Consider the following 24,876-nt stretch of genomic DNA (forward strand, 5'->3'; position numbering starts at 1 on the left):
ATGTCGCATCCAATGGTACGCTGTAGAGTGTGAGGTACCTGTCACAATTAGGGAAAGGGGACGAGGCAGCGATGAACAAAACTAAACTAACTATGAACTAACTAAACTAGATTTATAGAAATGTACACAAAACAGGCAACTAAGGGGGGTCAACGGACACTACAAAAACACGAAGACAAAGTAACAACATAAAACTACCAGTGAGGTGGGGAACAAAATAACAAAACAAGAAACCAATGTACAACAGAAAACCACTGCTCAATGTCAGGAAAACAACTCACAGACAAACCAGAGTTTAGAGGGGCAAAGTCCAGAGAAAACAGGGGGGAGAAAACAGGGCTGAGGAACAGGGCTAGGTGCAGGGTTAAGAGCAGGACTGATAGCAGTCATCTGACAGTGGGGAGAGGACTGAGGAGAGGTTTTGTAGGGAGAGGGGGACACAGGTGGAGCCAATATGCAATTAATGACTGGGAGAGCAGGGAGAGAAGTGGCTGATTGGTGGAGACCAGAAGGAGAAAGGAGGAAAGGTTGGAGTGTGCACGCTGTTCTTGGATGACAAAGGCACTGATGCCACTGACCGGCCCTCATGTTTCCCTGAGCTATATTCAAATGAGCACCTTTGGGACTTTATGCATTTGATACCACCAAGTTCCACACAAGACAGAAACCCACACCTGTAGAAACCGAGGCCTAATGTCACCTTCCTTTTCTTTTTCCTGGTGAACTGAGGCTGTTTTTCCTTTTTTAATATAAATAAATAAATACTTCAAACACAAATGTGATCACACACTTTGAGTACATCACAATTACAATTCATATATTTGAACTCAAACTAGAACCAGGAGGCAAATTAAGAATCTGTGATGTTGCACTTTGATTTTAAACATATGTTTTTATCCAGTTTAAATATTTAGTGACTTAAATGAGCAGAGGACACCTCAGATTCAGCTACACTCAGATCTACATGATCAGATTTTGCTTATCCAGCAAAGCTAGTATTTAAAAAATAGTATGAGCCTTTTCCTAGAATCGCTTTACTAAAAATAAAATGAGGAAATAGACTATTTTAATCCAGATGACATGTTTCACAATTTCATATTTCACATTAAGTAACAAATGTATTTAAACATTGTCTTAAATGCTATATTATCTATTTATTCTATGTGTAACACACTTGACTCGATTTCTAATACACTCCTTTCTGCTCTGGTGTAAATAATGTGATGACTTTGTCTAATTCTTGCGATGACAAGTTTGTACGAAAAAGAGGAACTAGTAAGTACACTTGTAAGTCGCTTTGGATAAAAGCGTCTGCTAAATGACTAAATGTAAATGTAAACTACAAAAAAAAACAAAAAACGTGTTACATGGCTCTAGTTGGCTTTACGGTAAAAACATAAAGCTACAGTTAGTTCACTGCTGTTTCTTTAATTTGATTTCTCCTTTATGCTTTTATTTTTTGAGGCTACTGTAGCATTATGAGCATCATTTTTTCTCCATCTTACAGGCTTGAAGGCCACCGGCCACATAAATTACACACAATGATGGAGAATGATTCATCACGACTCCAAAGATCCATATTTTAAACATTAATGTAATTTTAAGAAGTTTAGCAGTAAATTGTTCTTGTGTCTTTCTGAGAACTGCACAGATTGAAACCTGTGAAAATAGATTTAATTGACATTGAAATTAGACATTGTCTAAATATCCAATGAGTAAATGTGCTGTGTTTGTATCACTGAGTCTTGAACACTGTGAACTTTCTACCTTTGTTCTCTGAATCATTTTCTCTCTACATAATAACACCTGTGGTTTAACAACCACTTTTAAAACTGCACATAAGTAGAAAGATTATGTGATGTTCATATATATAATTTGAAAGTTCAGGTGAAACAGTATGACTGAAATACTAAGTTGATATTTGTAAGTAGCAGTTACAAACCTCTTATTCAGAGACAAGATAACACATTTGTGCAGTGGACAGGAAGTGTAAACGTGTCAGCAATGTGCTGTGGTCAAAGCCGTGGTCGTTTGGGTTTTGTGTAAAAAGGAAGGAAGAACAGACAGGCTATACTTTATTCTGATGTTGTATTTATGTGAGATGTTACTTCTCTCTCTTTGTTATTTCTCTTTTTTCTGTTATTTCTCAGCAGCAGAGCAGCAGAGTGACAGTGTCAGTGCTGGATGTGAAGATGAAGAACACTTTGTTCTGTGTCCTGTTGTTATTCTGTGAGTACATCAGAGACTTACTTATGATATGACTTTAAATGTTTTCTTTAATTAACATGGTTTGGCTTCATTTAGAGTGAAGGACTTTGTTAAATTTTACACAGTTTATTGTCTAAGATACAGTATAATACAGTATTATTATGTATATAGATTTTGAGTGTATGCCTTGTTTATTATGATTTTGACTTTGAGGTCTGATGAGGTTTTAATCTTTCTTTTAGTTCTCACTACAAACGTCAACGGAAACAACGGGGGTGAGTAATAGTCTTTCTTTTGTGTTCATTTTATTTGTGCTCATATTTTATCAGGTATCTACTGTAATATTGTATTTCATGTATGAATACTAGTGAACAGTTTAGTTGATAATTTAAACAGTGTTGTATGTTTATATATGGAGATTAAATGTTGCATTGACCCACAGGACAGAGTCATATTTATTAGTCTATTTTATTAATTCATCTGATTGTATGAACAGATCAACATGATGAAGCAGAGAGTGAGAAGAGCTTATCAACCTCAGTACAGACAATTACAACAGTCGTCTCTGAATGATTATAAAGAGCGAGTCTTTTCAGTAATTGTTAAATTAATTAGACTCTTACTTTGAACAGAGCTGTAATATGACTGTGTCTGTTTTGATATTCTCCTTAGGGGCTGTAAAAGTTACTAGTTTATCATGTTGTCTAACATTAAGTGAGTCACTGTGCTTGTTAGAAAGCTTGTTTGTTAATTTATTTTGTCTATTTCAGTGAATGTAGGAGTAGATTTGTGTGATTTCAAAACATGTGGAACCAAAGAAATCAAACTTGGAGAAATCTGCTAAATTGAACTAAACATTATTGATGACATGAGACATGTTGGTATATAAATGTTTGATGACAGCTCTGTTACAGTTATTTACCTGTTTTATTGTTTCTGTGACCTCAGTAGATCGTCTGCCTAAACCCACTCTGACAGCAGACAGTACAACCATACCAGCAGGAGGCAATGTGACACTGAGCTGCTCTGTGACGCAGGAATCTGCTGATTTCAAATACGACTGGTTCAGACGCTCCTCATACTCTTCTGAAGTTCAGACTTTCAGTGTCAGTGAATCAGCCACAGTCACTGTCTCACAAGGAGGAATTTACAGCTGCAGAGGACTGAGGGGAACAGAGACTGATTCAGAGACAGCTGAAAGTGATCCAGTCACCATTCAGGAAACTGGTGAGTTTCCAAAGTGGAAGAAAACAAACAGACAGGTTTCAGAGCTTGAAATGAAAGAATGCAAACAAACACTGCTGAGAAGTTGAGGATCCTTCATGAATACTGCTGATTAGAAACATGGTGTTCTTTTTGTGGATTTGATTGTGAATTAAACATTTTCCATCTTTTTAAAAATGAATGTTCATAAAACAGTGACAGTTAAAGATGTCGAGAACAGCTTCATGTCCAAATCTCTTCTTACTTGAACTTAGTGTAAAAAAACGTTCTGCATTTGTACAAATAACTGAGTATTTATAAGCCTGTTGTCAACTGTGAACACAAAAGCACTTTAATTTCATGAGCCCAGGCTGAAGTTGTTATAGCATGACAAACGGACGAGGGAGAACGAGTACAAAACAAAAGGTTATTTATTAACAAAAGGGCAGGGGACACAAGGAACTACCAAAACTAACAAAGTATCAACTAAAAGAGACCCGAAAACACGGTGGTTAAGTACAAACAAAACCATAGACAAACATACAAAGTGACAACTGAAAACACTGTGGTAACACAGGCAAAAATACAAACTAGAAACTAACACACTATCACAAAACAAGACTTTGCACAAACACTAATGGAACACAACCGAACTCACGAATAAGAAATACAAAGTAACAACAAAAAATACACTGCAAAAGGCAGGCAACTCACAAACATAAACTCACAAACGAAACTAAGGTCCAAGAGTTAACCAAAATGACTGTGTGACAAAGAACAACCAACCAAACAAACAAACAAGTGAAGTAGAGCCATGAAATGTGACAAATCAGCAATTAACCAGAGGACTGAGTGCTTATAAAGCAATATACACACAGGTGAAACGAGTCAGTCGTAAGTCATTAGTCCGGTGAGTGGAGAGTGGATGAAGTCCAGACGTTAATGTTTGCTGCCACTCATAACAAATTCAAAAGATTGTATCTAGTTGATTTTTATCAGTAACTTAAAGCTCTTGTTGTTTTGGTGTTTGTGTTACAGCTTCTTTTGAAGATTCAGAATTCAGAGAAGATACACTATTATAATGTATACAGATTTTGAGTGTATGCCTTGTTTATTCTGATTTTGACTTTGACGTCTGATGAGGTTTGAATCTTTCTTTTAGTTCTGACTACAAACGTCAACAGAAACAATGAAGGTGAGTAATAGTGTTTATTTTGTGTTCATCCTATTTGTGCTTATACTTTATAATGAATCTACTGTAATATTGTATTTCATGTATGAATACTAGTGAACAGTTTAGTTGATAATTTAAACAGTGTTGTATGTTTATATATATAGATTAAATGTTGCATTGACCCACAGGACAGAGTCCTATTTATTAGTCTATTTTATTAATTCATCTGATCGTATAAACAGATCAACATGATGAAGCAGAGATTGGGAAGGATGTACCAACCTCAGGTACAGACAATAACAGTCGTCTCTGAATGATTACCAAGAGCGAGTCTTGTCAGCAATTGTTAAATTAATTAGACTCTTACTTTGAACAGAGCGGTAATTTGACAGTGTCTGTTTTGATATTCTCCTTAGAGACAGTAAAAGTTAGTAGTTTATCATGTTGTCTAACGACTTGTTACAAAGCTTCTTTGTTAACTTATATTGTTTATTTCAGTGAATGTAGGAGTAAGTTTGTGTGAGTTCAAAACATGTGGAACCAAAGAAATCAAACTAGGAGAAATCTGCTAAAAACAAAACATTATTGATGACATGAGACGTGTTTGTTTCTCCTGTGTCATAAAAACATGTCAATACATGTTTGATGACAGCTCTGTTAGTATTATTTACTTGTTTTATTGTTTCTGTGACCTCAGTAGATCGTCTGCCTAAAGCCACTGTGACAGCAGACAGTACGACCATACCAGCAGGAGGCAGTGTGACACTGAGCTGCTCTGTGCTGCAGGAATCTGCTGATTTCAAATACGACTGGTTCAGACGCTCTTCAGACTCTTCTGAAGTTCAGACTTTCAGTGTCAGTGAATCAGCCACAGTCAAAGTCTCACAAGGAGGAAATTACAGCTGCAGAGGACTGAGGGGAACAGAGACTGATTCAGAGACAGTTGAAAGTGATCCAGTCACCATTCAGGAAACTGGTGAGTTTCTAAAGTGGAAGAAAACAAGCAGACAGGTTTCAGAGCTTGAAATGAAAGAATGTTGCAGAAACACCAACTCTCATACACAGTAAGTACAGGTCATGTAGGAGGAGGACACAGTGAAGAGACACAGGACCTCCACTTATATTACCTGAGAGTCTGGTGACCAGAACATCAAAGGTGTGATATCATATCATCTGTAGAGAAGATGTGCAGTTTGAAGTCATTAAGTAAAAATGTCTAATTTTAGAGGTTCATCACATTGCATCATTTCTCTTTTGACAAACACTGAAAAGTCCCACAGACCTGAACACCACACAAAGTTTAAAATACTCTGAAATGTGGAAAATGTTTGTTTATCGAGATGAAAAAAAAACCTGTGACATTGAGAACAGCTTCATGTCCAAATCTCTTCTTACTTGAACTTTGTGTAAAACAAGTTCTGCATTTGTACAAATAACTTAACAAGTTTTTCTAAACCTGCTGTCAACTGTGTGTTACGAACAGACTAACGGGACCAACAAAAAAGGTTTATTAACAACAGGAGAGCAGGAGACACAGGGAACTAACAAACACGAACAAAGTATCAACATAAAACACTGTGGTAACACAGGCAAAAACTCAGACTAAAACTCTAACGACAACATACAAAGTACCAACAAACCCACGCACTAAAGCGGACATGAAACTAACAGACAAACTAAAAGTACAAAGTGACAAACCAAAATCACTGCGGAAGGCAGGACGGACGGAAACAAACAGACAAAGCTAACAAGACAAAGTAACAACGGAAAATGCACTGCAAAAGGCAGGCAACATACAAACTCACAAACATAAACTCACGAACGAAAACAATGTCCAACAAACAGAAGTGTAGTCCAGGGGAATCCGAAAAAGCTGAGTGACAAATGAATGAATGTCATGAGCATGAATGAAGCAGAAGTGACAAACCAGCACCGGACTGAGGGGTGCTTTTAAAACAGAGGGAGTAACAGGTGAATTGAGACTGTAATTAGTCCGGTGTGTGGAGAGTGGGGGAAGAGGAAGTCCATATGTGTGTGTGGCAGAAGGGTGAGACCAGAACAAAACAAAAACCAAACCAACAGACAGGGGCAGAGGGAGGAAGTGTAACACTGTGAACACTAAAGCACTTTTATCTCATGTTTGCTGCCACTCATAAGAAATTCAAAAGATTGAATCTAGTTGATTTTTATTAGTAACTTAAAGCTCTAAAAGTGTTCAGTCCTGATTTTGTTTTTTATTGTGCACTTTTGAAAAGTTTCCATCAGGCCCACTGTGACTCTGGATCCCAACTGGTCTCTGATCTACACTGGTGAAACAATCAGTGTCAGATGTTGGATCCAGAACCATGAACGTACTCAGTGGACGTATGAATGGAGACCAACAAACCTGAACACATATCCAACACAAAGTGAATACAGGATCTACAGAGCTGCTGAGTCCCACAGTGGAGACTACAGTTGTCGGGGCAGAGGAGACTATTTGTTAACAGAGTGGAGCAGAGTCATCAAACTGACTGTGTCACGTAAGTAGAACAATGAAGAAAATAATGAAAATGATCTATAAATTAATTTTAAACTTCTCTTTATGTTTACTACAAGAATAAAGATAAATTTAATGGGGGTTTGTTGTGTGGAAGGTTGTGACTCTCTGTTATGATGTGGTTTGGTTTTGGCTCATGAGGTAGATCAGATAGCTCTGATCAAAGATCACTGTTAGACACTTTTTCTGGACTCAAGTCCAGAATCTCAGACAAGTCCAGTTGCCACAGAGCACTGAACTTCGAGAGAGTTTTTAGTTACTGAGGTCAAATAAACCTGAAAAAGTCTGATGAGTAATGCATGATGCATCTAGTTAATAAGTTCAGCCGTTTATTTTAGTCATTTTCATTCATTAATTTACAGAACATTACTCAGATTTATGAAGACACTAATGCTTTTTTATGTCTTTGTTCTAAAATGAATAGAAACTAAACCAGAAGCTGAACTGAACGCCGACATAAAAGTCATTCCAGTAGGGGGCAGTGTGAGTCTGAGCTGCTCTGTGAATCCATCATCTGGTTGGAAATATTACTGGTACAGAGGAGATCAATCCTCTGAACTCCTGACACCACAAGATGCTGTTTTCAACTCCTCTGGACAAATCAGTGTCTCACAGGAAGGACAGTACTGGTGCAGAGGAGGAAGAGGAGAACCAGTTTACTACTCCCAGTACAGCCAGTCAGTTACTATTGAGAAAACAGGTGATATTATTTTTCCATTACTGTATTAATTAGTGATTCTCATCAGAATAAGACCTGAAAATAGATTTTTGTAGATTTTAGGTGGGATGGTCTTTGTGTTTTCAGTGGACAGATGTCAAAGAGTGAGAGTCAGAGTTATCAGATGATACTTTCTCCTCCACTTGTTCTCCACAAAACTTCATGATAAAAGTTCATAAATGAGTCAAACTCTCATTTGACATCTTATAAATCTGTGAATTATTGTTTATTGATTTGCTGATACAGTAGATATTAGATAGAAAACAGTTTCCATGTCAACAGTTTCCATCAGGCCCACTGTGACTCTGGATCCCAACTGGTCTCTGATCTACACTGGTGAAACAATCACTGTCAGATGTTGGATCCAGAACCATGAACTTACTCAGTGGACGTATGAATGGAGACCAACAAACCTGAACACATATCCAACACAAAGTGAATACAGGATCGACAGAGCTGCTGAGTCCCACAGTGGAGACTACAGTTGTCGGGGCAGAGGAGACTATTTGTTAACAGAGTGGAGCAGAGTCATCAAACTGACTGTGTCACGTAAGTAGGACAGTCGGTAATTCATACAGAAAAAGTGATGTTTGAATGAGTTTACAGTTATTTACTCTAAATAGAAGAACAGGAAACATGTCTCATGTTCCGTTTTCATCACCACCTTCTCTCTGAGTTCACCACACTGATCACTGAGGGTAGAAAAAGTGTTTGTATCTGTTGGTTCTGGTTCGTTGCTGCTAAAGAGAGAACCAGAAGGCAGCATGTGGAACTCAGAGTGTCAGGATGAAGCTGTCAGACAGGATGGACTGGACTTTGTAAACCAGCTGCTTCCTCTGGAGGTCAGACAGGCTGCTTAATGGAGTCCCAGGGATTTTACTACTAACCATAACAATTTAATGAACTTTTCTGTTTAACACTGAGAGAGTCAAACCAACAGATACAAGAAAATGTAAGAACACGTTGAATGAAAGCTCTGTAGATCAGTGTCATCAGAGTTCTGTCAACAAGAAACTTATCCAGCCTTCATAGACTGAAAAGTCGTAGTTGACTTTTCTTGCACAGCATGTTTGCATTTAGCTCAAATGACAGTTTATTGTCAGTGATGGTGTCCAGGTATTTAAAGGACTCCACTGTTTCTACAGTCTGTACATTTATTACAGTGCTGATAGAACCTGGAGCATTACGTCTAAAATCAATTCACATGTCTTAGTTTAAGTGCCATTTAACTCAGGGAAGGATTCAGAGCAGCATTTAAAAAACTGATCCAACACAGAACCATGAGACGACTCGTCATTGTTCAGCAGGTTGATTATCACTGTGTCATCTGTAAACTTCAAGATTTGACGATTTTCAAACGTTTGTTTAAGAGAAGAGAGAGAACACAGCTCTGTTCTGAGTCCTCTCTTATACATCTTATACACAAACAGCACTGAGAACAGTGAACATTGTAGGAGCCACTGATAACCATGAATGTCACTGTAGAGAAATAAGAGAAGCAGTAGGTGTCATACAGATACTGTGGACTGGAGGTTTGTTCATTAGACTGTTTCATGTTTAATAGCAGCAGCAAATGAATTAGTCAATATAGTGAAGTCAATGAAATGTGGGGAAAGTCTTGTTCTAACATTTCTGTTTATTTTTACATTGAACTAAACAGCAAATAGACCCAGAGCCTCACTGAGAGCAGACAGTGAAGTCATACCAGCAGGAGGCAGAGTGAACCTGAGCTGCTCTGTGGACGAGTCTGAGGGCTGGAAATACTGGTTCAGACGTTACTCAGGGTCTTGGTCATCTTGGAACAGAGTTTCAGAAGGAGGCGTCTATTACTGCACAGGAGGAAGAGGAAACCCAGTTTACTACACAGAGAACAGTGATGCAGTTACTATTAAGAAAACAGGTGATATTATTTTTCTATTACTGTATTAATTAGTGATTCTCATCAGAATAAGACCTGAAAATAGATTTTTGTAGATTTTAGGTGGGATGGTCTGGACAGATGTCAAAGAGTGAGAGTCAGAGTTATCAGATGATACTTTCTCCTCCACTTGTTCTCCACAAAACTTCATGATAAAAGTTAATAAATGAGTCAAACTCTCATTTGACATCTTATAAATCTTTGGATTATTGTTTATTGATTTGCTGATACAGTAGATATTAGATAGAAAACTGTTTCCATGTCAACAGTTTCCATCAGGCCCACTGTGACTCTGGATCCCAACTGGTCTCTGATCTACACTGGTGAAACAATCACTGTCAGATGTTGGATCCAGAACCATGAACGTACTCAGTGGACGTATGAATGGAGACCAACAAACCTGAACACATATCCAACACAAAGTGAATACAGGATCGACAGAGCTGCTGAGTCCCACAGTGGAGACTACAGTTGTCGGGGCAGAGGAGACTATTTGTTAACAGAGTGGAGCAGAGTCATCAAACTGACTGTGTCACGTAAGTAGGACAGTCGGTAATTCATACAGAAAAAGTGATGTTTGAATGAGTTTACAGTTATTTACTCTAAATAGAAGAACAGGAAACATGTCTCATGTTCCGTTTTCATCACCACCTTCTCTCTGAGTTCACCACACTGATCACTGAGGGTAGAAAAAGTGTTTGTATCTGTTGGTTCTGGTTCGTTGCTGCTAAAGAGAGAACCAGAAGGCAGCAGGTGGAACTCAGAGTGTCAGGATGAAGCTGTCAGACAGGATGGACTGGACTTTGTAAACCAGCTGCTTCCTCTGGAGGTCAGACAGGCTGCTTAATGGAGTCCCAGGGATTTTACTACTAACTTTAACCATTTAATGAACTTTTCTGTTTAACACTTGTCTTAAAAATGTTTCCTCTCCCTCTAAATCAGGGATGTCAAACGTACGGCCCGCAGGATAAATCTGAAAGTAAAAAAATGCAATGAGACATGAACTAGAATTTCTAAAAAATAAACATTTCTAAATTTTCCTCTAGGGGCGCTAGGGTGTTTTAGACATGGAGTAGCTGAAAGAAGAAGAAGAAACAAACAAAACAATTCCCAGCTAATGTTCAGTGATTACTATGATTCATCTACTTACTTTTGTACTCGCCTTCACATCCTGATTAACCAAAATGTCTTTCTCAAAAAGGAGAAAAGTGGACACCTTCCATTTTATTAACAGAGGAGAACGGGAAACCTGTGTGCTGTGTGTTTGCAACACGCGTCGGTGTTCAAGGAATATAACATATAATATATTATAATATATAATACTATATTAATATATTATAATGTATAATACTATGTTAATATATTATAATATATAATACTATATTAATATATTATAATATATAACACTATACTAATATATTATAATATAATACTATATTAATATATTATAATATATAATACTATATTAATATATTAAAATATATAACACTATACTAATATATTATAATATAATACTATATTAATATATTATAATATATAATACTATATTAATATAGTAAAATATATAACACTATACTAATTTATTATAATATATAATACTATACTAATATATTATAATATTTAATACTATATTAATATATTATAATATATAATACTATATTAATATATTATAATATATAATACTATGTTAATATATTATAATATATAATACGGCGCCACTATGAGACTCAGCATAGTGAAAAAATTGACAAAGGACAAAATGAATCCTTGAATGAATTAATCCTGTAATAATAGTTAATAATGGTGCAATTTAATGTTAGTCACCAGCTTCACAACAGAAGAGTTTGGTCTTAAATTTTATGTATGTATTTTTTATGTGTGTTTCATGTATGAATCTTATATTTACAGGCCAGGTGATTACTTTCTTTAATATACATTTAAATGGGCCACTACTTAGGTTTGTAAGATGTGGGGAGTCGATTTAGGTTTTGAGAATTATTACACATGTGGAAAATGGAGTAAAAATAATTCCTATATTATGATAAGTTAATTTAATCTTAAAGTGCAATAGACTACCATATTTTTCAGATCTTAATACCTGTGACTCTTGTGTTTTGTGTCTTTTGTACAATCACTGTAATTAGTTGTAATGCACACATGTAAATGATAAACTGAAGCAAATTGCACGTTTTTCTTGAGAAATCCGATTTTCTTCTTACCATGTTTTGTAAAAGGATAGTTCATTAACAAAAAAAAAAAATTCTAATGTGATTGTACTTCTTTCTTCTAGAACAAAGGGGAAAACATGAACTTATTATTATTTATAACTATGATGAGCTATGATGATGAGCTGTGCTTTGATTTTAATGGTCCGGCCCACTTGACATCAAACACTGTATGTGGCCCCTGAACTAAAATGAGTTTGACACCCCTGCTGTAAATATTGTAAAATCTTAGACTTCAAGGAAGAACTTAGTGTAATGAACCATCTCAATTTAATACATACATGCTGGCATGGAGGAAACATCACAATCATGTAAATATCTTCTGCTCTACCTCTCTCTAACCCTCATACTTCACAGCCCCCCCACATAACATTCCTAAGGAACTAAGTATATGTGCACTACAAGGAAAACATACATATCTCTACACATAGGTTGAGACCATTAATTTTCACTACAGGTCTGTGTGTATCACTCGTTACAACCCTGAGACCCAGAACCCATCTCCTACTCATGTCCTTTCTATGAACCTTGTTCTGTTTTAGTATCTCTTGTCTTCTTTCATGCTGAAGTTGATTTTTTCTCCGACACACTGAGAGAGTCAAACCAACAGATACAAGAAAATGTAAGAACACTTTAAATGAAAGCTCTGTAGATCAGTGTCATCAGAGTTCTGTCAGCATGAAACTTATCCAGCCTTCATAGACTGAAAAGACGTAGTTGACTTTTCTTGCACAGCATGTTTGTATTTAGCTCAAATGATAGTTTATTGTCAATGATGGTGTCCAGGTATTTAAAGGACTCCACTGTTTCTACAGTCTGGACATTTATTACAGTGCTGATAGAACCTGGAGATGACTCGTCATTGTTCAGCAGGTTAATTATCACTGTGTCGTCTGTAAACTTTAAGATGTGACGATTTTCAAACCTGGTGATACAAACGTTTGTTTAAGAGAAGAGAGAGAACACAGCTCTGTTCTGAGTCCTCTCTTATACATCTTATACACAAACAGCACTGAGAACAGTGAACACTGTAGGAGCCACTGATAACCATGAATGTCACTGTAGAGAAATAAGAGAAGCAGTAGGTGTCATACAGATACTGTGGACTGGAGGTTTGTTTATTAGACTGTTTCATGTTTAATATCAGCAGCAAATTAATTAGTCAATATAGTGAAGTCAATGAAATGTGGGGAAAGTCTTGTTCTAACATTTCTATGTTTGTTTTTACATTGAACTAAACAGCAAATAGACCCAGAGCCTCACTGAGAGCAGACAGTGAAGTCATACCAGCAGGAGGCAGAGTGACACTGAGCTGCTCTGTGAATCCATCATCTGGTTGGAAATATTACTGGTACAGACACAATAAATCTTCTGAACCCCTGAGACCACAAGATGCTGTTTTCAAGTCAAATGGACAAATCAGTGTCTCACAGGAAGGACAGTACTGGTGCAGAGGAGGAAGAGGAGAACCAGTTTACTACTCCCAGTACAGCCAGTCAGTTACTATTAATAAAACAGGTGATATTATTTTTCTATTACTGTATTATTTAGTGATTCTCATCAGAATAAGACCTGAAAATACATGTTTGTAGATTTTAGGTGGGATGGTCTTTGTGTTTTCAGTGCACAGATGTCAAAGAGTGAGAGTTATCAGATGATACTTTCTCCTCCACTTGTTCTCCACAAAACTTCATGATAAAAGTTCATAAATGAGTCAAACTCTCATTTGACATTTTATAAATCTTTGAATTATTGTTTATTGATTTGCTGATACAGTAGATATTAGATAGAAAACAGTTTCCATGTCAACAGTTTCCATCAGGCCCACTGTGACTCTGGATCCCAACTGGTCTCTGATCTACACTGGTGAAACAATCACTGTCAGATGTTGGATCCAGAACCATGAACGTACTCAGTGGACGTATGAATGGAGACCAACAAACCTGAACACATATCCAACACAAAGTGAATACAGGATCTACAGAGCTGCTGAGTCCCACAGTGGAGACTACAGTTGTCGGGGCAGAGGAGACTATTTGTTAACAGAGTGGAGCAGAGTCATCAAACTGACTGGGTCACGTAAGTAGGACAATGAAGAAAATAATGAAAATGATCTATAAATTAATTTGAAACTTCTCTTTATGTTTACTACAAGAATAAAGATAAATTTAATGGGGGTTTGTTGTGTGGAAGGTTGTGACTCTCTGTTATGATGTGGTTTGGTTTTGGCTCATGAGGTAGATCAGATAGCTCTGATCAAAGATCACTGTTAGACACTTTTTCTGGACTCAAGTCCAGAATCTCAGACAAGTCCAGTTGCCACAGAGCACTGAACTTCGAGAGAGTTTTTAGTTACTGAGGTCAAATAAACCTGAAAAAGTCTGATGAGTAATGCATGATGCATCTAGTTAATAAGTTCAGCCGTTTATTTTAGTCATTTTCATTCATTAATTTACAGAACATTACTCAGATTTATGAAGACACTAATGCTTTTTTATATCTTTGTTCTAAAATGAATAGAAACTAAACCAGAAGCTGAACTGAACGCCGACATAAAAGTCATTCCAGTAGGGGGCAGTGTGAGTCTGAGCTGCTCTGTGAATCCATCATCTGGTTGGAGATATTACTGGTACAGAGGAGATCAATCCTCTGAACTCCTGACACCACAAGATGCTGTTTTCAACTCCTCTGGACAAATCAGTGTCTCACAGGAAGGACAGTACTGGTGCAGAGGAGGAAGAGGAGAACCAGTTTACTACTCCCAGTACAGCCAGTCAGTTACTATTGAGAAAACAGGTGATATTATTTTTCCATTACTGTATTAATTAGTGATTCTCATCAGAATAAGACCTGAAAATAGATTTTTGTAGATTTTAGGTGGGATGGTCTTTGTGTTTTCAGTGGACAGATGTCAAAGAGTGAGAGTCAGAGTTATCAGATGATACTTTCTCCTCCACTTGTTCTCCACAAAACTTCATGATAAAAGTTCATAAATGAGTCAAACTCTCATTTGACATCTTATAAATCTGTGAATTATTGTTTATTGATTTGCTGATACAGTAGATATTAGATAGAAAACTGTTTCCATGTCAACAGTTTCCATCAGGCCCACTGTGACTCTGGATCCCAACTGGTCTCTGATCTACACTGGTGAAACAATCACTGTCAGATGTTGGATCCAGAACCATGAACGTACTCAGTGGACGTATGAATGGAGACCAACAAACCTGAACACATATCCAACACAAAGTGAATACAGGATCGACAGAGCTGCTGAGTCCCACAGTGGAGACTACAGTTGTCGGGGCAGAGGAGACTATTTGTTAACAGAGTGGAGCAGAGTCATCAAACTGACTGTGTCACGTAAGTAGGACAGTCTGTAAATTATACAGAAAAAGTGATGTTTGAATGAGTTTACAGTTATTTACTCTAAATAGAAGAACAGGAAACATCTCATGTTCTGTTTTCATCACCACCTTCTCTCTGAGTTCACCACACTGATCACTGAGGGTAGAAAAAGTGTTTGTATCTGTTGGTTCTGGTTCGTTGATGCTAAAGAGAGAACCAGAAGGCAGCATGTGGAACTCAGAGTGTCAGGATGAAGCTGTCAGACAGGATGGACTGGACTTTGTAAACCAGCTGCTTCCTCTGGAGGTCAGACAGGCTGCTTAATGGAGTCCCAGGGATTTTACTACTAACCATAACAATTTAATGAACTTTTCTGTTTAACACTGAGAGAGTCAAACCAACAGATACAAGAAAATGTAAGAACACGTTGAATGAAAGCTCTGTAGATCAGTGTCATCAGAGTTCTGTCAACAAGAAACTTATTCAGCCTTCATAGACTGAAAAGTCGTAGTTGACTTTTCTTGCACAGCATGTTTGTATTTAGCTCAAATGACAGTTTATTGTCAGTGATGGTGTCCAGGTATTTAAAGGACTCCACTGTTTCTACAGTCTGTACATTTATTACAGTGCTGATAGAACCTGGAGCATTACGTCTAAAATCAATTCACATGTCTTAGTTTAAGTGCCATTTAACTCAAGGAAGGATTCAGAGCAGCATTTAAAAACTGATCCAACACAGAACCATGAGACGACTCGTCATTGTTCAGCAGGTTGATTATCACTGTGTCATCTGTAAACTTCAAGATGTGATGATTTTCAAACGTTTGTTTAAGAGAAGAGAGAGAACACAGCTCTGTTCTGAGTCCTCTCTTATACATCTTATACACAAACAGCACTGAGAACAGTGAACATTGTAGGAGCCACTGATAACCATGAATGTCACTGTAGAGAAATAAGAGAAGCAGTAGGTGTCATACAGATACTGTGGACTGGAGGTTTGTTCATTAGACTGTTTCATGTTTAATATCAGCAGCAAATGAATTAGTCAATATAATGAAGTCAATGAAATGTGGGAAAGTCTTGTTCTAACATTTCTATGTTTGTTTTTACATTGAACTAAACAGCAAATAGACCCAGAGCCTCACTGAGAGCAGACAGTGAAGTCATACCAGCAGGAGGCAGAGTGACACTGAGCTGCTCTGTGGACGAGTCTGAGGGCTGGAAATACTGGTTCAGACATAACTCAGGGTCTTGGTCATCTTGGAACAGAGTTTCAGAAGGAGGCGTCTATTACTGCAGAGGAGGAAGAGGAAACCCAGTTTACTACACAGAGAACAGTAATGAAGTTACTATTAATAAAACAGGTGATATTATTTTTCTATTACTGTATTAATTAGTGATTCTCATCAGAATAAGAACAGAAAATACATGTTTGTAGATTTTAAGTGGGATGGTCTTTGTGTTTTTAGTGGACAGATGTCAAAGAGTGAGAGTCAGAGTTATCAGATGATACTTTCTCCTCCACTTGTTCTCCACAAAACTTCATGATAAAAGTTCATAAATGAGTCAAACTCTCATTTGACATCTTATAAATCTTTGAATTATTGTTTATTAATTTGCTGATACAGTAGATATTAGATAGAAAACTGTTTCCATGTCAACAGTTTCCATCAGGCCCACTGTGACTCTGGATCCCAACTGGTCTCTGATCTACACTGGTGAAACAATCACTGTCAGATGTTGGATCCAGAACCATGAACGTACTCAGTGGACGTATGAATGGAGACCAACAAACCTGAACACATATCCAACACAAAGTGAATACAGGATCTACAGAGCTGCTGAGTCCCACAGTGGAGACTACAGTTGTCGGGGCAGAGGAGACTATTTGTTAACAGAGTGGAGCAAAGTCATCAAACTGACTGTGTCACGTAAGTAGGACAATGAAGAAAATAATGAAAATTATTGTGTGGAAGGTTCTGACTCTCTGTCATGATGTGGTTTGGTTTTGGCTCATGAGGTAGATCAGATAGCTCTTATCATAGATCACTGTTAGACACTTTTTCTAGACTCAAGTCCAGTTGCCACCGAACACTGAACTTCGAGAGAGTTTTTATTTACTGAGGTCAAATTGAACCTGAAAAAATCTGATGAGTAATGCATGATGCATCTAGTTAATCACATCAAATCAGAGCAAATAAAGAGGAAATTTAAATATGGTCCTATCAAATGCCAAAAGGAGAGGCTTTTTGCATTTGATAAGTATCTAATTAAATATTTATTAACACATTGAAGAAAATATTTCATGATGCAGATCAGTGGTAATATAATAATTTGTGCATCATGATACAATGTGTTCAGCCATATTAAGTTTTAGTCATTTTCATTAATTTATTTTAGAACATTACTCAGATTTATGAAGACACTAATGCTTTTTTATGTCTTTGTTCTAAAATGAATAGAAACTAAACCAGAAGCTAAACTGAACGCTGACAAAAAAGTCATTCCAGTAGGGGGCAGTGTGACTCTGAGCTGCTCTGTGAATCAATCATCTGGTTGGAAATATTACTGGTACAGAGGAGATGAATCCTCTGAACTCCTGATCAGACATGATGATGTTTTCAAGTCAAATGGACAAATCAGTGTCTCACAGGAAGGACAGTACTGGTGCAGAGGAGGAAGAGGAGAACCAGTTTACTACTCCCAGTACAGCCAGTCAGTTACTATTGAGAAAACAGGTGATATTATTTTTCTTTTACTGTATTAATTAGTGATTCTCATCAGAAAAATACATGAAAATACATGTTTGTAGATTTTAGGTGGGATGGTCTTTGTGTTTTTAGTGGACAGATGTCAAAGAGTGAGAGTCAGAGTTATCAGATGATACTTTCTCCTCCACTTGTTCTCCACAAAACTTCATGTTAAAGTTCATAAATGAGTCAAACTCTCATTTTACATTTTATAAATCTTTGAATTATTGTTTATTGATTTGCTGATACAGTAGATATTAGATAGAAAACTGTTTCCATGTCAACAGTTTCCATCAGGCCCACTTTGACTCTGGATCCCAACTGGTCTCTGATCTACACTGGTGAAACAATCACTGTCAGATGTTGGATCCAGAACCATGAACGTACTCAGTGGACGTATGAATGGAGACCAACAAACCTGAACACATATCCAACACAAAGTGAATACAGGATCTACAGAGCTGCTGAGTCCCACAGTGGAGACTACAGTTGTCGGGGCAGACGAGACTATTTGTTAACAGAGTGGAGCAGAGTCATCAAACTGACTGTGTCACGTAAGTAGGACAATGAAGAAAATAATGAAAATGATCTATAATTTAATTTAAAACTTCTCTTCATGTTTACTACAAGAATAAAGATAAATTTAATGGAGGTCGGTTGTGTGGAAGGTTCTGACTCTCTGTCATGATGTGGTTTGGTTTTGGCTCATGAGGTAGATCAGATAGCTCTGATTATAGATCATTGTTAGACACTTTTTCTGGACTCAAGTCCAGAATCTCAGACTCAAGAGAGTTTTTATTTACTGAGGTCAAATAAATCTGAAAACAATCTGATGAGTAATGCATGACGCATCTAGTTAATCAATCCAATCAGCATTTTATAAGTATCTAATCTAATAATATAATCTTTATTAAAACATAGATAAAAAATATGCAGACCAGTGATAATTTAAAGATTTGTGCATTCATGATACAATGAGTTCAGCCATATTTCATTTTCATTTTCATTAGATCATTTACAGAATATTACTCAGATTTATGAAGACACTAATGTTTTTTATGTCTTTGTTCTAATATGAATAGAAACTAAACCAGAAGCTGAACTGAACGCTGACATAAAAGTCATTCCAGTAGGGGGCAGTGTGACTCTGAGCTGCACTGTGAATCCATCATCTGGTTGGAAATATTACTGGTACAGACACAATAAATCCTCTGAACCCCTGACACCACAAGAAGCTGTTTTCAACTCCTCTGGACAAATCAGTGTCTCACAGGAAGGACAGTACTGGTGCAGAGGAGGAAGAGGAGAACCAGTTTACTACTCCCATTACAGCCAGTCAGTTCAGGTTAACTCAACAGGTAAGTTTGACAACATGTGTCACCACAGAATTGGATGTCAGGTAAGTGTGAGCAGGATTAAAATGATGTACTGTCTGCATCGTCTTGTTTAATGGATTACTGTCTGAGAAACAAGTATGTTATTTTAGTTAATTTACTGAAGATTGCTTTTGTATATTGTGTTATATTCTGAGTTTTGTTAAATTCAATTGACACTCAGTTTTGACAGAAAAGTCCTATATAAGTAAAGTTCTGACTACTTTCTTAATATTTCATATAGGTCCTTCATTTCCTCTGTTGCTGATTGTTGGAGCAGTTTGTGGAATAATACTCATCGTTCTCCTGCTCCTGTTTTGTCGGTTCAGACACTCCAAAGGTGAGTTTTTTTATTTTATTAGATCTTTACTTCATACTTACTGTTGAAATATTCAAAATCACACTTATATTCTGATCTTATGACATAAAAAGTGTCAACAAATGTCTTTTGTTACAGATTCATGTATTAACAGGTCAGTACACGTTCTTTTCTCATCTTAAATTTAACAGCAGTACTTTGTACCTCCACTAACAACATTTCTTTTTAGGCCAGTTCAGTCAGAGAGCAATGGGGGCTCCACTACAAATCACGAGGTCAACCAGAGTGAAAACCATGGTCAGCATTTAAACTGTATTATAGAAATAAATAATTAAGCAGCAGCATGTAATGCAGTCACATGCAGAGGCTGATGCAGAGCACAGCTGGGATCAAGTAGTGGTGTCAAGTAGACATGAGCACAGCGGAAAACACAACAAAACCTATATTATTATAACCCAGATTATGATTAATTAAATATAAAAAATCAATGCCTTAAATCAATGCATTATCCTTGCACTTATTGTTTTTAAAACCTTTAAAACCAATACATAGCTTTCATAAGTGATATTGTTTTGTTATATTGGAACATAGATGATTACTGTAATCTAACTATTCCTGTATTCTTTCCTGTAGTTGAAGCTTGTATCTATGAATCAATGAACGACTGTGAAAATGCTGGAAATGGTACAGTAACAATGATTTTTATAGCCCAAGTTTAAAATGTCTTTACTGTAATTATTTAAAACAAACAAAAAAAAAAAAATAAAGAAAGAAAAATAAATAATAATCTGTATATTTCAGATGAATCTGATGATGTCACATATTCATTCATTGAACTTAAAACCTTTGGAAAGAAAGGTGAGTGCTACAAATACACTCTTCTCTAAAAGTATTGGAACAGTGAGGACAGTTCCTTTATTTTTCATGTGATGAAAGTATTAGAAAAGGTGACAGGTGTGTCTTGTTGCCTGGATGTGTCCAATTCCAGTGATTATTCAAACAAAAATTAATAGCAGTAGTAAAGAGAGACCCTAACAACAACCTCCAGAGGGCTGGAGCGAAGGTACCACAATCAACTGTTTAAATAAGATTTTGTTAGATACAAACCACTCATGAGCAAGAACAATATAAAAACCAGGCTGGACTTTACCAAAAAGTACAGAAATGAGGCTCAGAAATTTAAGGACAAAGTTTTGTAGAGTGACGAGACAAAGAAAAACCAAAATGATGGAAGGTCTGGAGTTTGGAGAAAAAGATCAACTCATGATCCCAAACATACAAGTTCATCTGAGCATTTTACATGCTAAACAACAGGGGCTATCTTCTAAGTTTAATATCTGTTCCAGATGTAAACACCTGGAAATAAAAGATGAAATCTTTTATCTCAAACTGAAATGTTTTCAGTCTACAGCAAAAATAAACAATCTGTCCTCACTGTTCCAATGATTTTGGAGGTTCTGTATATATAAGAAATATAACTAGATACTTTGACATGTCTTAAAAAGTCATTCATTTATTATGTTTTTTCTTTATGAATATATGTGATTGTCTTAACAGGGAAGCAGCATAAACCAGAGGAGAGCTCAATTTACTCTGATGTCAAAATAAAAACGGCAGGTACAGTCTCATTTTTACATTCTGCATATTTCCATGTTTCATGTATAGTGTGTAATTTTTAATGCTTCATGCTTTTGCAGATTCAGATTCTTTCATCTTTAAACTAACCAATGCTGACATGTTGATGTCTGTTTCAGATGACAGTCTGGTGTATGCCAACATCGACAGACACAATAAAGGAAAAGGTAAAAAAAATCAAGGTTGGTAACGTCTGTATCTATCTGTAAACATCATGTTGGACACTGTGTAATTTTTGCATCGAAAATTGATAAAATAGTAGTTGTTTGTATTTATACTGTATGTTTTACCTTTATTTCTTACTGAGTGTTTTTTTTTTTATTAATATAAGTTTATTTTGTAGAATCTGTGGTGTCACAGTTTTTACTTTTCCTTGGGCCAATTATTCTTGTTAATAATGTAAAAAATGTTGCAGAAGTTCTTCATAAAAATCAGACAAAGAGGCAGCAAAGTGTGTTCATAAGTGATGTTAGGTTTATTGACAAAAAAGGGTCAATATACCGAGACACATGTAAAAAGGTCTATAAAACTGACTGTAAATACACGACTTGTTGCTCAGTACACCTAATTAATTAAATTTTTAATTTAATGTCTTGTTCCAGCCAATCCCCCTCTCATCTGCCATCTGCATGGGTCTGAACTTCTAGTAGCTAAGTTCAATTATTTTACCACCTGTAGGCTTGATCTTTTTTGAACTAAGACAGCAATCAAACAAGTGCGCCACCTAATGGACACTTTCATAACCATACAACGGCAGAAACGCACTCTCTAACTGGGAACAATCTCTCATTACTTAAATGAAGACTCAGATTGACCTCTCTTTCACCTGCACACCACACATTTCCTGCAGTACACAGCAGGACTCACAGGGCAGATTTGAGTGAATATTCCAGATTACACATCTTTATAAGTAAGAAACATTTTCCACAAACACCTGTTTGTTTTTCTTACAATAAAACATATTAAAGATATTAATCTGACTACCTGTCAGTTCAGTATATTATTGCTTGTTTGTAAGGTCATGATTATTAGTTAATTATAACATTACAAACAAATATTTCAAATCACTTCTCTGTTGACAGAAAAATCATCTGCTGCAGCGACAGATGAACCTGGTTATTAATTAAAAATAGTTAAATGACTTACAACTCACAGTAACATCAGGAAGCATCATTACATCTCTGATAAGCCCATGTCTTTGTTTTTGTGGTTTTCTACCAGGTCTGTACAGAAAGCAAAACCAAACAAAGGAAGGAGCACTGTGACTGTGTGTCTCTCACAGCACTTTGAATCATCCCACACCTGACACACGTATCAAAAGAGAGACAGAAAGGAAAAAGTGATCAGGAAGCAGCTTTTCTGTCTTCATATAGTTAAAATCTGTGAAAAGATGATTTCAAAATCAGCTCAGGGCAGAGGAGGAATCAGATTAATCTTTCATTGCATGTCTACTGGATTTCCAGTAACCAGCTTTTTTGAGTGCAGGTAAACTCGTTCCAGGTTATTTAAGAATGCTAACATGTTGTTTCTGTTTCAGATGACAGTCTGGTGTATGCCCAGATCGACAGAGATAAAAAAGGAAAAGTCAAGAAAAACAAAGGTTGGTAAAGTCTATATTTATCTGTAGCAGCTGTCCAACAAGCATCTTGGACACAGTGAAATGAATATGTAAAATAGTAGTTTTATGTAATTAAACGACTGTAAATCTTTTATATTTCTCTTTTATTTTTTTAATGCATGTTAATTTAGTAGAAACATATTGGTGATATATATCTGACTACCTGTCAGTTCAGTATGTTATCATAGTTAATTATGAAATTACAAACAAATATTTCAATCAAATCACTTCTGTTCACAGGAAAATCTTCTGCTGCAGCGACAGATGAACCTGTTTATTCCCAAGTCAAACCTCGAACGTCTTTTAGTAATAATGCTGTCATGTAGCTTATGGTGATGATTTATTTGATAAATAGTTAAACAAGTTACAACTCATAATAATGTCAGAAAGCATGGTTCCATCTCTGATAACTCCATGTTGTTTCTGTGTTTTTTATCAGGTCTTTAAGGAAAACAAACCAAAGACAAATGATTGACAATATTTAATAAAACCACTGTGAGCATCTCTGCTAGAAAACATGACAACATGCTCAGTAGTTTGTCCTGTAATGTGTTAATAGATGACACAACAGAACACATCATCACACATGCTCATAAGATTATGATGTACATATTCTGTTATCTCAGCACAAAGCACAGATTGCTGGATGTTCCAAACAGCAGCTAAATGATCATTTAGTTGTACAGTAGGACAGAGGTGACGGTGCAGAGAGAAGCTTTTTCACACACGTTTACTGTGTATATGTAGTTTGATCTACTACATATCCTGCTCATATATGTACAGTATGTAACTATGTATTTTCTATTTGTATTTTTACCTTTTTACACATATTTACAGTAGTAAGTTGTTTGTTTTTAATGTTTTATGTACTAAACACATCCCACAGTCTTTTCCCTCTGACATTATCAAGCTTGACAAAAGACACATTATTGTTCTGTGAACTGTTCAGAGCAACAAGACATTTGTTCTTTTCATGTCAAATGTCACAAACTAGTCCCGTTCATCTCAGTTATGTGAAGGCAGAAAGCTCCGAGACATTCAGATGAAAAACCTGAACAAATACTGAAAAGTGTGTTCATGGTGAGATCCCACTAGGTGTGGATGTAGGGAAAGTGTTGGTAAATCTAGAGGAGATCAGCAGAGATTAGACGTGAAGCACAGCAGGGTTTTTCATGTCCCCACATGAGGTTGAAAATCTGTGTTTTCCATCAGTTCTTCACATACAGGATGTTATGTCAACTGTTCATCTCTCAGTGGCTTCACTTAGTTTGTTCCTGACTCTGCTGTTTTCTTGTGGTGTTTCAGTTTTAAAATCTGATTTCTTCATCTACTTCCTCATTAAAAACAGCACCATCAAAGATAGTTACACTGAAAAGCAGTTTTTAATTCTTGCTCTGTTCTAACTCCACTCTTCATGCAGTATGTGTGTCAGATATGAGACATTCATTGTGTGTGTGTAAGTGATTGAATGATTCACTGTAATCTGGATCCAGTCACAATATAAACTAGATTATTTGTATTTTATCAATATTTATTTGTATATATTCTTTACAATGTTTATAGATGACCTATGTACATGTATTCCTTGAAGTAAACATTAGAGCAGTTTGACCCATTTCAAGTTTCACTGTGTTCTGTGAATCAGCTTCAGTCTAGTTTCAGAGAGATTCTTTAGTCAGTCTGCTTGAAAAGCACAAACATGTTTCACTGAGTTTCTCTGTACTTTAAGCTTCATTTCATTTGCTGACAATTGGAACCAGTTTAGTTCCAAATGTCTTTTTTCTAAAAATGAAATTTACTAAATGTATTCTAATACTTTAAATGCTTCAGTCACAGTTAGTACTAATT

General features: G+C 36.4%; 1 protein-coding gene across 1 annotated transcript; it reads left to right on the forward strand.

The window, feature by feature from the left end:
• The first annotated feature begins 1,916 nt into the window (after positions 1-1,916).
• On the forward strand, positions 1,917-23,487 carry LOC113157402. The gene is made up of 25 exons (XM_033326549.1): positions 1,917-2,229; positions 2,451-2,483; positions 3,160-3,435; positions 6,841-7,107; positions 7,549-7,824; positions 8,125-8,391; positions 9,503-9,742; positions 10,030-10,296; positions 14,506-14,583; positions 14,626-14,781; positions 15,082-15,348; positions 16,458-16,697; positions 16,998-17,264; positions 17,796-18,071; positions 18,371-18,637; positions 19,166-19,441; positions 19,701-19,796; positions 19,914-19,929; positions 20,005-20,072; positions 20,409-20,459; positions 20,577-20,633; positions 21,333-21,392; positions 21,530-21,577; positions 22,948-23,010; positions 23,269-23,487. Exons 1-25 carry the CDS (start codon positions 2,193-2,195, stop codon positions 23,352-23,354), a joined length of 4,035 nt encoding a protein of 1,344 aa, XP_033182440.1. The 5' UTR covers positions 1,917-2,192; the 3' UTR covers positions 23,355-23,487.
• The last annotated feature ends 1,389 nt before the right edge of the window (positions 23,488-24,876 follow it).

The sequence above is a fragment of the Anabas testudineus genome, chromosome 18, assembly GCF_900324465.2.
Source record: "Anabas testudineus chromosome 18, fAnaTes1.2, whole genome shotgun sequence".
Lineage (NCBI taxonomy): Eukaryota > Metazoa > Chordata > Actinopteri > Anabantiformes > Anabantidae > Anabas > Anabas testudineus.

Coding starts and splice junctions, on each gene's coding strand:
- LOC113157402 (XM_033326549.1), top strand. CDS start 2,193: ATGAAGAACACTTTGTTCTGTGTCCTGTTGTTATTCT. Junction 10,297..14,505: donor CATCAAACTGACTGTGTCAC/GTAAGTAGGACA, acceptor TAAAATGAATAG/AAACTAAACCAGAAGCTGAA. Junction 20,073..20,408: donor CAACCAGAGTGAAAACCATG/GTCAGCATTTAA, acceptor TCTTTCCTGTAG/TTGAAGCTTGTATCTATGAA.